The sequence below is a fragment of the Armigeres subalbatus genome, chromosome 3 (genome assembly GCF_024139115.2).
Source record: "Armigeres subalbatus isolate Guangzhou_Male chromosome 3, GZ_Asu_2, whole genome shotgun sequence".
Taxonomy (NCBI): domain Eukaryota; kingdom Metazoa; phylum Arthropoda; class Insecta; order Diptera; family Culicidae; genus Armigeres; species Armigeres subalbatus.
The window spans coordinates 352,169,745-352,181,878 of NC_085141.1; the positions used below are offsets into that span (position 1 = coordinate 352,169,745).

A 12,134-nucleotide genomic window follows, 5' to 3' on the forward strand; every position below is an offset into this window, starting at 1 on the left:
GTGGTAGTATAGTTTTATTTAGAAAGAAAATAAGAGGCGCAGAATAAAAAAAATGTAGAACATGCCGTCTCATACAGAGCATCTTGCGATAACTCACGATGAATATCAAATGGATAATGAAGGGATTTTATATTGCAAATCTTACACACTGTAACAATGCGCAATTGAAAAAATATAACTTTACGAGCAACTTACAGAAGTTCACCTGTCATAAGACGAGTTTATACAATCCCATTGAATTCCACCACTTAATTGTATCTTGACAGATACGTATTTCGACCTCAACAGTAAGGCCGTCTTCAGTGTCTCGTACTTGACTCGACTTACTGTTGAGGTTGAAATACGTATCTGTCAAGATACAATTAAGTGGTGGAATTCAATGGGATTGTATAAACTCGTCTTATGACAGGTGAAAACATTCCACTAAAAAGCTCAAACTAATTTTCTTATTACAGAAGTTATTTGCAGAACTTACAGAAGAAATTACAACTCGGAAACGTATCTTTTCTTGATGTAGTCTTCTATTTTGCCACAGTATTTCGCAGCAAAATCAAGATTTGAGCCCATTTTCTTTTCCATGACTTGGAGGCCCCTCAGGGTTTGAGGCTTGCTGTCCGGGAACGTAAAGTTATTATATTTATAGATTTGTCCCACTTCGAAGCGCTCTCCGCGGCCCATAATTGTACGGTTTATAATATCGATGGCGCGTTGATTCTCTTCGGCAGCTGTCCAATAGTTCCGAAGCTTTCCACCTTGTACATCTGCTTGATCAACTCCATTAGCTCGATGTCATGATTCATCTATCGGTAGTTTACAGTGGAAGTCCGTCCTTGTAATCCAATTCGTGTCGCAACATATATAGACAACGATGAACCATCGTCGCTGAAAATTTTTCAGCCAGGTGCGAAATGGGCGCAGGGTTCAGTAGATAGTTATTCGCCTTAACATTCTGCATCGCAATTTTTTGCACCGACTACCGCATTGTAGAAGGCCGGGAATGATTCGATATTTTCAAATTTCAAATTTCAAAGCGCTTCTAACCGGTTGGCTACAACCAGGGGACTGAAGGGAAGGCTAATACGCCTACCCACTATTCATTCAATATGGCGTACAATGTTTTTGTTTTAATTTCGTTTGATTAATGATAACAAAACTTCGGAAGTATTGACGAGCTATTTTTCGACATAAAGAAGCCATACAAACACAAAATACTCGATGCACCTCAACCTATTGCAAGTTTTCGCCAGGATAAGTTAATTGCCGATAATTAGCACTAACTGCGTACGAGCCAATCACCCAAAATGAGCGCTGAATTCGGGTATACTACCCAGCAACTGGGTACCAAAAACAGTAGTACCAAAAACGATGTTGGGTAGAGTGCCATTGTACCGCGGATGACAGGCGTTTCACCCTCCTGGCTACAACCCATTCCGTACGCCCGAAGTTCAATTTCATCCTTATAAATTGATCGACATTATCCGGAGACGACAACAATGGCTCCATGGTCGTGCGTACTTTGTTTAGGCTCCTAAGGATGATGAAACTCCTCAGTGGACGTTTTGAATTCATTTTCGAAAATTGCTATGGCCATAATATCGCCCAAGAACAACGGCAAATCTTTCACGTTTCGGCATTGCAATGCCATGAATGCTTCACACAGTATCGTATTCGTACCAGGTTTGGCTGCAGGGACTCCATTCGCAGCAGGTTCACCGCATAATGGCCTAATTAGGGGGTTCAAGTATTTTGTTTCGCTGTGCTCCTCACGTTGACATTGTCGGTTTCACCAATCCATTTGGCCGCGCACCTGGAAGCACTGGTTTACGGACTTGACCTGCTGCTGATACTCGAATCGTAATTTGAACCACTTCTTATTTCCTCTTTTTTCATATCACCCTTACGTTTTCATTTCAAGAACTCTGCTTTTCTCTGCTCCGTTTTCAACGTCGAATCTTGTTGAATTCAAAGCGCAGCTAGGTGTTGCTTAGCCAGGATAGTACTATTTAGTGTCTCGTTCTTCTGAAGTCTTCAGTTCCTCTTCTTCGATCTGCTTTTCCAATAATAGTGCCTTCTGTTGGCAATCGGCTTTGTTGAATCGCGAGGATCGGCTTGCATTCGAACGTCGAACAGAAAGATCAGCACTAAGCGATGCACGGGAACCAGTAATAGGATTGTTCGTCGTAACAATCAGATTTTAATTTTATTCAACAGCTTGATAGAAAACTATTTTTAACACGTGCGTCTTGCACAGGTAGAAAATGTGGAATAAATGAAAATTCCAAATTGCAAAACAACGCCTACTTCGATGCACCACGCTCGCCTACCGTGACTTACCATACACACTCAGTTTTTATTTCAGCAGCTCGGCAAAAATCCGCACAGCCGTGCGCCAGCAAAATACATAACTGATATTCCGGCAAAAATAGCGTTTGTTAGCTGATTTTCTGCAAATTATTTGCTGATTATCAGCAATTTTGACAGAAATCTCGGCAAAAAAACACTGGGGCACGGCTGTGCGATTCTCGGTAAAAGTTCAACATTTTGCTGAGATCCCGGTAAAAAAAATTAAGAGTGTACGATATGAATTCCCAACACGGACTTCAGATCATTGGGAGTTACAGTCTACCGTAAAATTTTCTTTGTGTATGAAAGAACACGAACACGCGCATCGAACCAAACGGAGTGTACTGGTTTGAGCCGAAACGAAACGAAGTGAGAAAGAAAATGGATCGCGTGCACATTGGTCCCGCCCGTTTAAGTAGATCCATTGGCCCCGCCCATTTAGCTTTCGTTAAGCGTGCAAATATAGGCACCCATAACGAATAACAAAGAAGCGGGACTAATTTACTGCCTTACAATAAAACGCGCGTAAGCCATTTTGTTCAAGATGAGACAGCAGCACGTTCGGACGTGTTTTTTTGCTCGCGCATTTTTCCCAAGTGTTTTTTTTTCTCGTTCGTTCGCTGTTTACGTTTTCGCTTCGTCGCGTTGGCGTTATTTTCTCCCGGACCCGTCGTGGGAGACTCGGTGGCCGATTCGGTCGCTGGAGAAGTGCCTACACTTCTCAGTACACTGCTCTTGGAGAAGCAGCAATCGCAGGTGCAACCGGAGTGAAAGAAGAAATGCCAGCCCGTGTTTGTGAAGGGCGATCCGCCGGATTTACGCCCAAAATTTTGGTGGCCGTAGGAAGGGAACCCCCTCACAAAGAATAACAACTAGAGCTCCCTCTCTACACCACGGCTGACTGATACTTCTGTCAGTAGTTGCAACAATAGGTATATACAATACAACCATAACAATATTCCTTAATCTACCCAAGAGCAACTACAACCAACTGGCGCCTGCTTCTTACCATCTTGGATCTACATCTACAGCGAAGCGTCGCACACTACCTGATATTCCAACACTCCTCCTTAGTGTGCACGCCTCGCAACTTTCTTGGCTCCTTCTAACACCGAGCCTCCCGTCCAGAGCTCCTCCTCGCCGAACAATTCCTCCTGGCCCAATCCGTTGCCCGTACAAATGGCCTCTATCCGACGTTTGCACAGCAACCTCTCCAGCACATGCGCCTGCATAAGTGCCCCGACTCCGAAGCTTGCACAGCGCCTCTAGATGCTCTGCCAACCAGCTCCTGAATGTTCCGACGCTCCTCCTGGACTCATGCTGACCAGCCAGCATCCTATCAAACGTTCCAACCTCCTGAAGAATTCCGTCCGGCGTTACCCAAGACTTACGTGGCTGATCCATGATCCCACTGCGCCACGCGACTTATGCGGCCGATCCATGATCCCACTGCGATAACGTCGACGGCCATAACATCCCACTAAGATGGAGAACGGGAATCGTTCCTGGGCCCATAACCTGTTGGCCGTATGAAGGAAACCCCCTCACAAAGAGTAACAACTAGAGTTCCCTCTCTACACCACAGCAGGCTATTGGCAGAAGTATCAGTCAGTAGCCTGCTGTGGTGTAGAGAGGGAACTCTAGTTGTTATTCTTTGTGAGGGGGTTCCCTTCCTACGGCCAACAAAATTCGCCAGCTGATCGCTAAGGGGCTGAAATGTACTTTTCGGCTCTGCAGCGAGGGCGTGAAAGTGATGCCGGCAAACAAGGACCATCATCAATCCGTCGTGGAGTTCCTCAAGGTCCACAAGTATGAGTACTAAACTCATGATCATCCCGGCACGAAGCCGCTCAAGGCTTTGCTGCGAGGGCTCCACGACATAAAGGAGGAAGAGCTCAAAGCAGAGCTTGAAAGTTGCGGAATTAAGCCAGCAGCCGTGCACAAGATCGCTCGTCACGACAAGGCGAGAAGATATCGCGACCAGCTTTACCTGATCCATCTGGAGCACGGCTCCACTACCTGGAAGGACCTGAAGCTGGTTGGCGTTATAAATTACATTGTCGTTGACTGGGAGCGATATCGGCCAGTCCATCAGGCACGGCATCTGGAACTGCCGCATGAAGCCGCGCTGCAACAACTGTGGCTAGCCCCATCCGACTGACGAGTGCGACAGAATGGAGGTGGCCGATCCCAAGTGCGCCAACTGTGGTGAAAAATGGATGGGCCTGGTCAACTGGAACGCTTGCTCGCTAAAGAGCAAAAGCATCGAACTGGCTGATTTCCTCGAGAAGAAGGAGATCGACGTGGCATTCATCACTGAAACGCACCTTAAACCGGAGGTGAGCGTCCACATCCCGAACTTCCGCATCGTGCTACTCGACCGACCGTCCAGGGAAGGTGGTGTGGCCATCGCACTCCGATACAACATCAACTGTCGTCTGCTGCCAAGCTTCCAGCTGAACATCATCGAGGCCATCGGTGTCGAAGTGACTACTTCCGTCGGCACAATCACCCTCATCGTGGCGTACTGCCCAACTCAAACTAAAGCCGGCGATGGTTCATCGGCCGCCCTTAGGAGGGACATCGTCAAGCTAACGCGGAGACAAGGGCAGTGCATCATTGCCATCGATCTGAATGCCAAACATCAAGCCTGGGGCAAAAGTCGCGGCACTCGGAACGGCACCATCTGGAGCAACGACATGGAGGAAGGCCACTACACGATCTTGAGCCCGGATTCCCCCACACGGCTGAGTCGGTCCGGTATCCACGCAACCCTCGACCTATATATATATAACCAACATGAACGATCACGTCTCGCAGCCGGTCGTCTACCAGGAGCTTAGTTCGGATCACTATCCGGTGGTGGCGGAAGTGGGTTCCTCGGTCAATCGGCACCAGCAGTTACGGCGAAACTACCATCGAGTGAACTGGCAGCGGTTCCAGCAATGCGTCGACAACACCAGCTGAGCGCCATCGAAGAGGCAATCTCGGTGGCTAGAGAGCAGCATGTTCCTACGGCTCGGCAGGTAAGCAACTCCTTAAACATCGATACACTCACCAAAGATTTGATTCGATTGAGGAATGTCACTCGCAGGCAGTTTCAGCGTACTGGACTGCCTGAGCTTAAGGCACGCTGCAATCGAATCACAAAAATTATCAAGGCCAGAATGGTGGACCTAAAACATAACGACTTCTCGAATAAGATCGCACTCTCCCAGATTATGCAAAGCCGTTCTGAAAAATGACCAAAATACTAAAATCCAAGCCTCGGCCCATTCCACCTTTCATCACAATAGACAATAATGGCTCTAAGGATCGCTTGATAACTCCTGCAGAGAAGGTCGCTGAAATAGGTCGTCACTTCGCCAGCTCACACAATCTTGGGCACAACATCGTCAGTCCACACGAAGCAGCCGTCAACGAGCATGCAAACAATGGATGTGATTCCCAACGACTTCTCGGAGGAGTTGGAGATCTCAGCTGCTCAGATCGCGACAGCTTCCTGAATCTCGAGCTCAAACACATGAGTGCTCCGTTCTTTAAGCACCTCTCGCTGATCTTTAATCAGTATCTCCAGCTTAGCTACTTCCCATCGTCCTGGAAGTCAGCGAAAGTCATCCCCATCCGGAAGCCTGGGAAGGATCCTTCCTCCCCCAAAAGTTATCGACCCATCAGCTCTCAGGGTTATCCAAGCTATTCGAAAAAGCTATTAATCACCAGTTACTTGAGTCTGCCGAAAATCTCAACATCTTGCTCGAGGAACAGTTTGGTTTCCGACGCGGTCGGTCAACTGTACACCAACTGACTCGAGTTACCAACGTCCTCAGACGAAACAAGTTTGTCTCAAAAACATCCGCCATGGCCTTACTGTGGAATGGGCCAACGAGGCCGACTACCTTGGCCATCACCTCAAACTTCAACGGGTCCAAAACAAATTCCTGAGGATGATCCTCAACACCCCTCCCAGGACAAGAACATCCGAGGTCCACCGTCTGGCCGGGATAAAAACCTTACATGAACGCTTTGGTGAGTGTAAAGAAAAGTTTAAGTTCTGTTGCCTGCACTCGGACCAAGAAGCGCTTAGGGCGCTAGTTCCAATCTAGGTTATCAAATTTTTATTGTAAATATTAGTGTACATAGTAGTTAGGTTATCAAATTTTAAAAACACACTAGCGCCTCTTAAAGGCCGTAATGATAAATTAAAATTAAAAAATTGTTCATTAACATTGAAATTATTTAAAATCAAAGTTGGAGGGCCAAGCCGGCCGATCACTTTATATGTAAAACAGATAATTGTAGAACAAAAATGTATAAATAAAGAAGAATTTTACTACTACTACTTACGTTGTTCGAGATTCCGGCGGAGAGTTGTTCTACCCCAGCATCGGTCCTGCAAATCTCCAAAGTGCAAATCATAATCGCTTGGCGACATCAGAAAGTTTCCTTCAGTAGCAAAATCACGAGAGCGCATAGGAGGGAGACCCTGCATAAATTTATTCCCATAGGTGGCATTAATAGCAGCTAAGTGAAATTTTCTCTCAAGATTCTTATATGGTTTTATTGTTGTTAGTAGTTTTATAGAAGAGCAAGTTTAGTGTAAATCGCAATCGCTTGGCGACGGCCGGAGTTTTCCATCGGTATTAGAATCATGAGTACGCGTCAGAGGGAGACGCTGGAAAAATCAAATCGCATAATGGCATCAGTAGCAGTTAGGTGAAATTTTCTCTAGAGAATCTGATTTGATTTTGTTGCTGTTTGTTATTAAGAAGACGCATAAATCGGGTCTTTTCCAGACCATCTTTCAAAAGACAGCTGATTCGAGTAGAAAATTGAAAAATAGCTCCAAGGTACCTCGCAACACCATTACAGACGCACTACAGAATTTGTTCAATATCTAAGACACGTCAAACTATCCTTGAGTACAGATCTTAATATTCAAATCGATCAACATGAAGATCTCCGGTGTCTCAATTATTTTTATGAGTTGGAATAGCTCCACGGGACTTCGTTACACCATTACAGACAAACCACAGAATTCGCTCGACATCTACGACACTCTTAATTATCCTTGAGTACAGATCTTAATGTTCAAATGGATCAACATGTAGATCTCCGGTGTCTCAACTATTTTTATGAGTTGGAATTGCTCCACGGGACTTCAATACACCATTACAGACACACCACCGAATATGATCAATATCTACGATACTCCAAACTGTTCTTGAGCACAGATCTTAATATTCAAATCGATCAACATAAAGATCTTCGATGTTCTCACTAGTTTTATGAGTTGTAATTGCTCCAAGGTACCTCATAACACCATTACATAAGCACTACAGATTTTTTTCAATATCTACGACACTTTGAACTATCCTTGAGTACAGATCTTAATATTCAAATCGATCAACATGAAGATCTCCGGTGTCTCAACTATTTTTATGAGTTGGAATAGCTCCACGGGACTTCGTTACACCATTACAGACAAATTATAGAATTCGTTTGACATCTACGACACTCCGAACTATCCTTGAGCACAGATCTTAATATTCAAATCGATCAACATGAAGATCTTTGATGTCCTCACTAGTTTTAGGAGGTGTAATAGCTTCACGGTACCTCGTAACGCCATTACAGACACACTACATACTTAGCTCGACATCTACGACTCTCCAAACTATCCTTGAGTACAGATCTTAATATTCAATTCGATCAACATGAAGATCCTCGATGTCCCTACTAGTTTTATGAGTTTGAATTGGGATTTTTGCAACTGATACATTAGCTAAGTAGCCGTTGAATCAATTTGTTGGTCTCATAGTCCCCTAGGATCTGAATTCAAGAATGGTTTGGAGTACCCAAAATATTCTGGGAAAATTGTATTTTGTATATACTGGTGTCACAGAGAAACAGACGTCTCACTCAATATAAGTTTCATCGTTCACCTTTTCAACGGAAGATTAAATTTTTTGTAGGTGGTCGATCGGCCACCGATGGCGCTTCCATCGATTTTGCTTGTGTTTGACGTTTGCACACTACCGCCATCTGGTTTCCAATTGTCCAATCACAGTGTATTTAGCATTGGGCGATAATGTTTCCGTGACGATGATTTTGATTGCATTTTGTTCTAAGTGAGACGTCTGTTTCTCTGTGCTGGTGTAATGATGTCCCATGGGGCTTCACCAATTATCACACAAGCTAGGAAACCTTTGAATCACTTTGTTGGTCTTGTAGATCTCCAATATCTGAACTCAAGAATAGTTTGGAGTACCGCGGCTGTTCTGCGAATGTTGAATTTATTATATACTGATTTAGTGATGTCCCATGGGGCTTTTCCAACTAACACGCAAGTTCTGGAACCTTTTGAATTACTCTGTTGATCTTATACACCTCCAAGATCTGAACTCAAGAATGGTTTGGAGTACCTTAGATATTCTGAGAATGTTGATTTTTTTTATATACTGAAGTAATGATGTCCCATGGGGTTGCTCCGACTATCACACATGCTCAGGACCCTAAGAATCACTCTGTTGGTGTTGTAGACCTTTAATATCTGAACTCAAGAATGGTTTGGAGTACCGCAGGTACTCTAAAAAAGTTGTGATTTGTATATACTGGTGTAATGATCTCCCACAGGGTTTCTCCAACTATCACACAAGCTCAGGACCCTATGAATCACTCTGTTGGTGTTGTAGATCTTCAATATCTGAACTCAAGAATGGTTTGGAGTACCGTAGCTATTCTAGAAATGATGATTTTTTATATACTGATGTAATGATGTCCCATGGGGATTCTACAACTAACACACAAGCTCAGGGACCTATGAATCACTCTATTGGTCTTGTAGACCTCCAAGATCTGAACTCAAGAATAATTTGGAGTACCGTTGTTGTCCTGGTAACACTTCGATTTGATAAAAATAGTTTAATTATGTCTCTTATGTACCATTGCCAACTTCATATTAGAATTGAGGCCCCGTAAAACGCTTTGTTGTTTTTGTAGATCATCAAGATCTACAAAGGAAAGTTTGGAAGCCCTAAAAGATCTCGAAAAAAAAATACCCCACCCCCCCCTAAATTTTACTTTTTTATAGTTTGAATCTGAATCTGGAAGGTTTGGAAGCCCTAAAAGATCTCAAAAAAAATTATTTCTCCCCATAATTCTACTTTTTTATAGTTTGAACCTGTTTTTGAAGCAGTATGTCCAAAATTTGTGTTGAAATACGACGAAAAAAAATCCGTATTGCATCGGTTAAATAAACTATTGTCTGATGTTACCTCCATGAACACTTTTAAACTATTATGTGTACCAAAATAAAGCTTCTTAACCTCCAGTACTGGCTAACTAAGACTGCGACTAACTAAATCAAAATGACACAGTGGGAACTAAATCAAATGATCAGTGGATGCCAGAAAATTTGTCTTGGGGGGGGGGTGTTTCCGAACATTTTTTTTTCCGAAAATGTTATCTCTGGGGGGGTTTATGTCCAAACAACCCCACCCCCCCGTGGCTACGCCATTGACACTGATATATTTTTATTTTGTTTTAATACGTATTCTATGAACATACAGTACAAGTGGTAAGCAATACTAAACTAAACAGCGAAGCGTCAAGGACCCAGTTCAGGGTCGGAATGTCAGTAAAAGAAGACCCTTTTTCAAATGCATTTCATAATTACATCGGTCCCAGGCATGGAATTCTCGTCTTTAAATTGATTAGTCATTAGTATCACCTCCTCGCAGTACTGAGATTTTCATTTTCATTGAGAGAGGTCACGCGATATTTACATTCTATTCTCTCTTGCTTTCAAAGAAAACAAAAACAATGAAAGAAATGCCGCTAAATTTTCACGGATTTTTATTTCATGAAAACGCATCAAACTATTGTAAATAAGCTGTTTCTTCTTCAATAATGTTACTTCTAACTCGAAAACAAGGAACAATATAATCATTTTATCGACTAGCCATCGTTATTTGCACAGATCTATCGAAACTATTCAGAAATTTAGATTTCAAAACGAAGCCACATTCGCATCATGACTGCTTGTAATGTGACAGGTGACCGGGAACCCGGTACATTTTCATTTGGTCTCTTGAAAATGAAAATGCAACTGTTTTCGCTTTCACATGACGATCACGAAAACTAGCAGTACTGCCTCCTCGTTCAATTACCGATGCCGATGCGTTGTTTCCGCACATCGAACTATCTTCTAAGAAACCACGCGCTAGAACTGTCATGCTCCGTTGCTTATATTACCATAGGTTTGCTTCCGAGTGAATTTCAACTAATTGCAGTTTCGTTCCACGATCACCAACAGCTGAAACCGGTGAACAAGTACAGAACGTTGCTCATCCATTAGGTATGCGAGGATTATCTGGTGTGATAAATCCACCCACCGATTGACTGCTGCGCCTGCTAAGGGTTGATGCATCCCGATCACGCGTGACCACTCATGTTGTGCAATTTGTATAAAACAAATTGCTGTCATAGGAATAGGCACCAGTAAGCGCCACAATGTTCTGCTATCCACAATCCAACAAAGTTCTTGATTTCTATGAAGGAGCTACGATCCTCATAGTGGGTGGAACGGGGTTTGTGGGAAAAGCTTTGTTGGAGAAGGTTCTTAGATGTTTGAAAGTAAAGAAAGTGTATTTATTAATTCGGAGCAAAGATGGACACTGCGCTAAAGACCGTTTGGGGAAACTAATGGAAGATCAGCTTTTTGATCAAGTGCGGGACCAAGTGAATAAAGTGGAAGCTGTGCAGGTTGATTTTGATGTGGAGTGTTTCGGATTGGATAATGTTATTGCTGAAACGGTGCAACGGGAAGTGGAAGTGGTGTTCTATTGCTTGGCTGATGTCAAGTTCAATCGACCCTTAAAGGAAGCGTTCCAGACAAATGTTCAGATCGGAAAGTATTTGCTGAGGTGGTGTAGGGGCTTCCCGAACTTGAAATCGATCGTTTATACGTCCACGTTTTACAGTGAATGTACTAAGAATTTTGTGGAAGAGAAGGTCTCGGAAGATGTCCCCTTTGGGGATTATAAACTGTGCATGAAAATGTTGACGACCTTATCTAGTGATGAATGTGAGAAAATCAAGGTTGATTTGCTAGGGGATTATCCTAATACATATACATTTACGAAGAAGCTTGCTGAAATCATGATCCAGAAGGAGTTCGTCAAAGATTTACCCATCGGAGTTTACCGACCCTCTGCTGGTGAGTAGCAAATTCGTACAAGTGCAGAACGCCATTCAATGGAACTTCGATGATCCACAGTATCTCCATCGTACCAGGAGCCGCAGCCAGGCTGGACGGATAACTTTTATGGGATTGCTGCAATCATACGAGCGAGTATAGACGGAATTAATCAGGTGGTCTTAAGTGATTTGAACCAAGCTGGAAACTATGTCCCATTGGATTACTGCGTGAATGCAATACTAGTTGGTGGTTTCGACATCTCACAACGAAAGTCCAGTTGTTGTAAAAGTGAACCGACTGTAACTGTTTACAATCACGTTAGCAAAGTAAATAAATGCTCATATGGAGATGTTATTCGCTACAGTGCTGAAAGTAGACCCCGTTTCTGGGAACGATTAGCTTGGTAATATTTAATAGTTCCTTAAAAAAATATTTGCACAGCGTCTAATAGAAATCCAATTTTAATAGGAAATACCTATTCGTGTCAACCATTAACACGTGGCTCTATTATTACCTACTTCATATCTGCTATTGGTATGCTGGATGCAAAGATCTAATGGCAAAATGGATCAACCGTACCGAAGGGACCGAT

General features: G+C 43.4%; 1 protein-coding gene across 1 annotated transcript; it reads left to right on the forward strand.

Annotated features, from left to right (window-relative positions):
- Nucleotides 1-10,854: 10,854 nt before the first annotated feature.
- Nucleotides 10,855-12,064, forward strand: LOC134223207 (fatty acyl-CoA reductase 1-like). Its single transcript, XM_062702346.1, has 2 exons — nt 10,855-11,560; nt 11,621-12,064. The coding sequence occupies exons 1-2, from the start codon at nt 10,855-10,857 to the stop codon at nt 11,947-11,949; spliced, it is 1,035 nt and encodes a 344-aa protein (XP_062558330.1). The 3' UTR covers nt 11,950-12,064.
- The last annotated feature ends 70 nt before the right edge of the window (nt 12,065-12,134 follow it).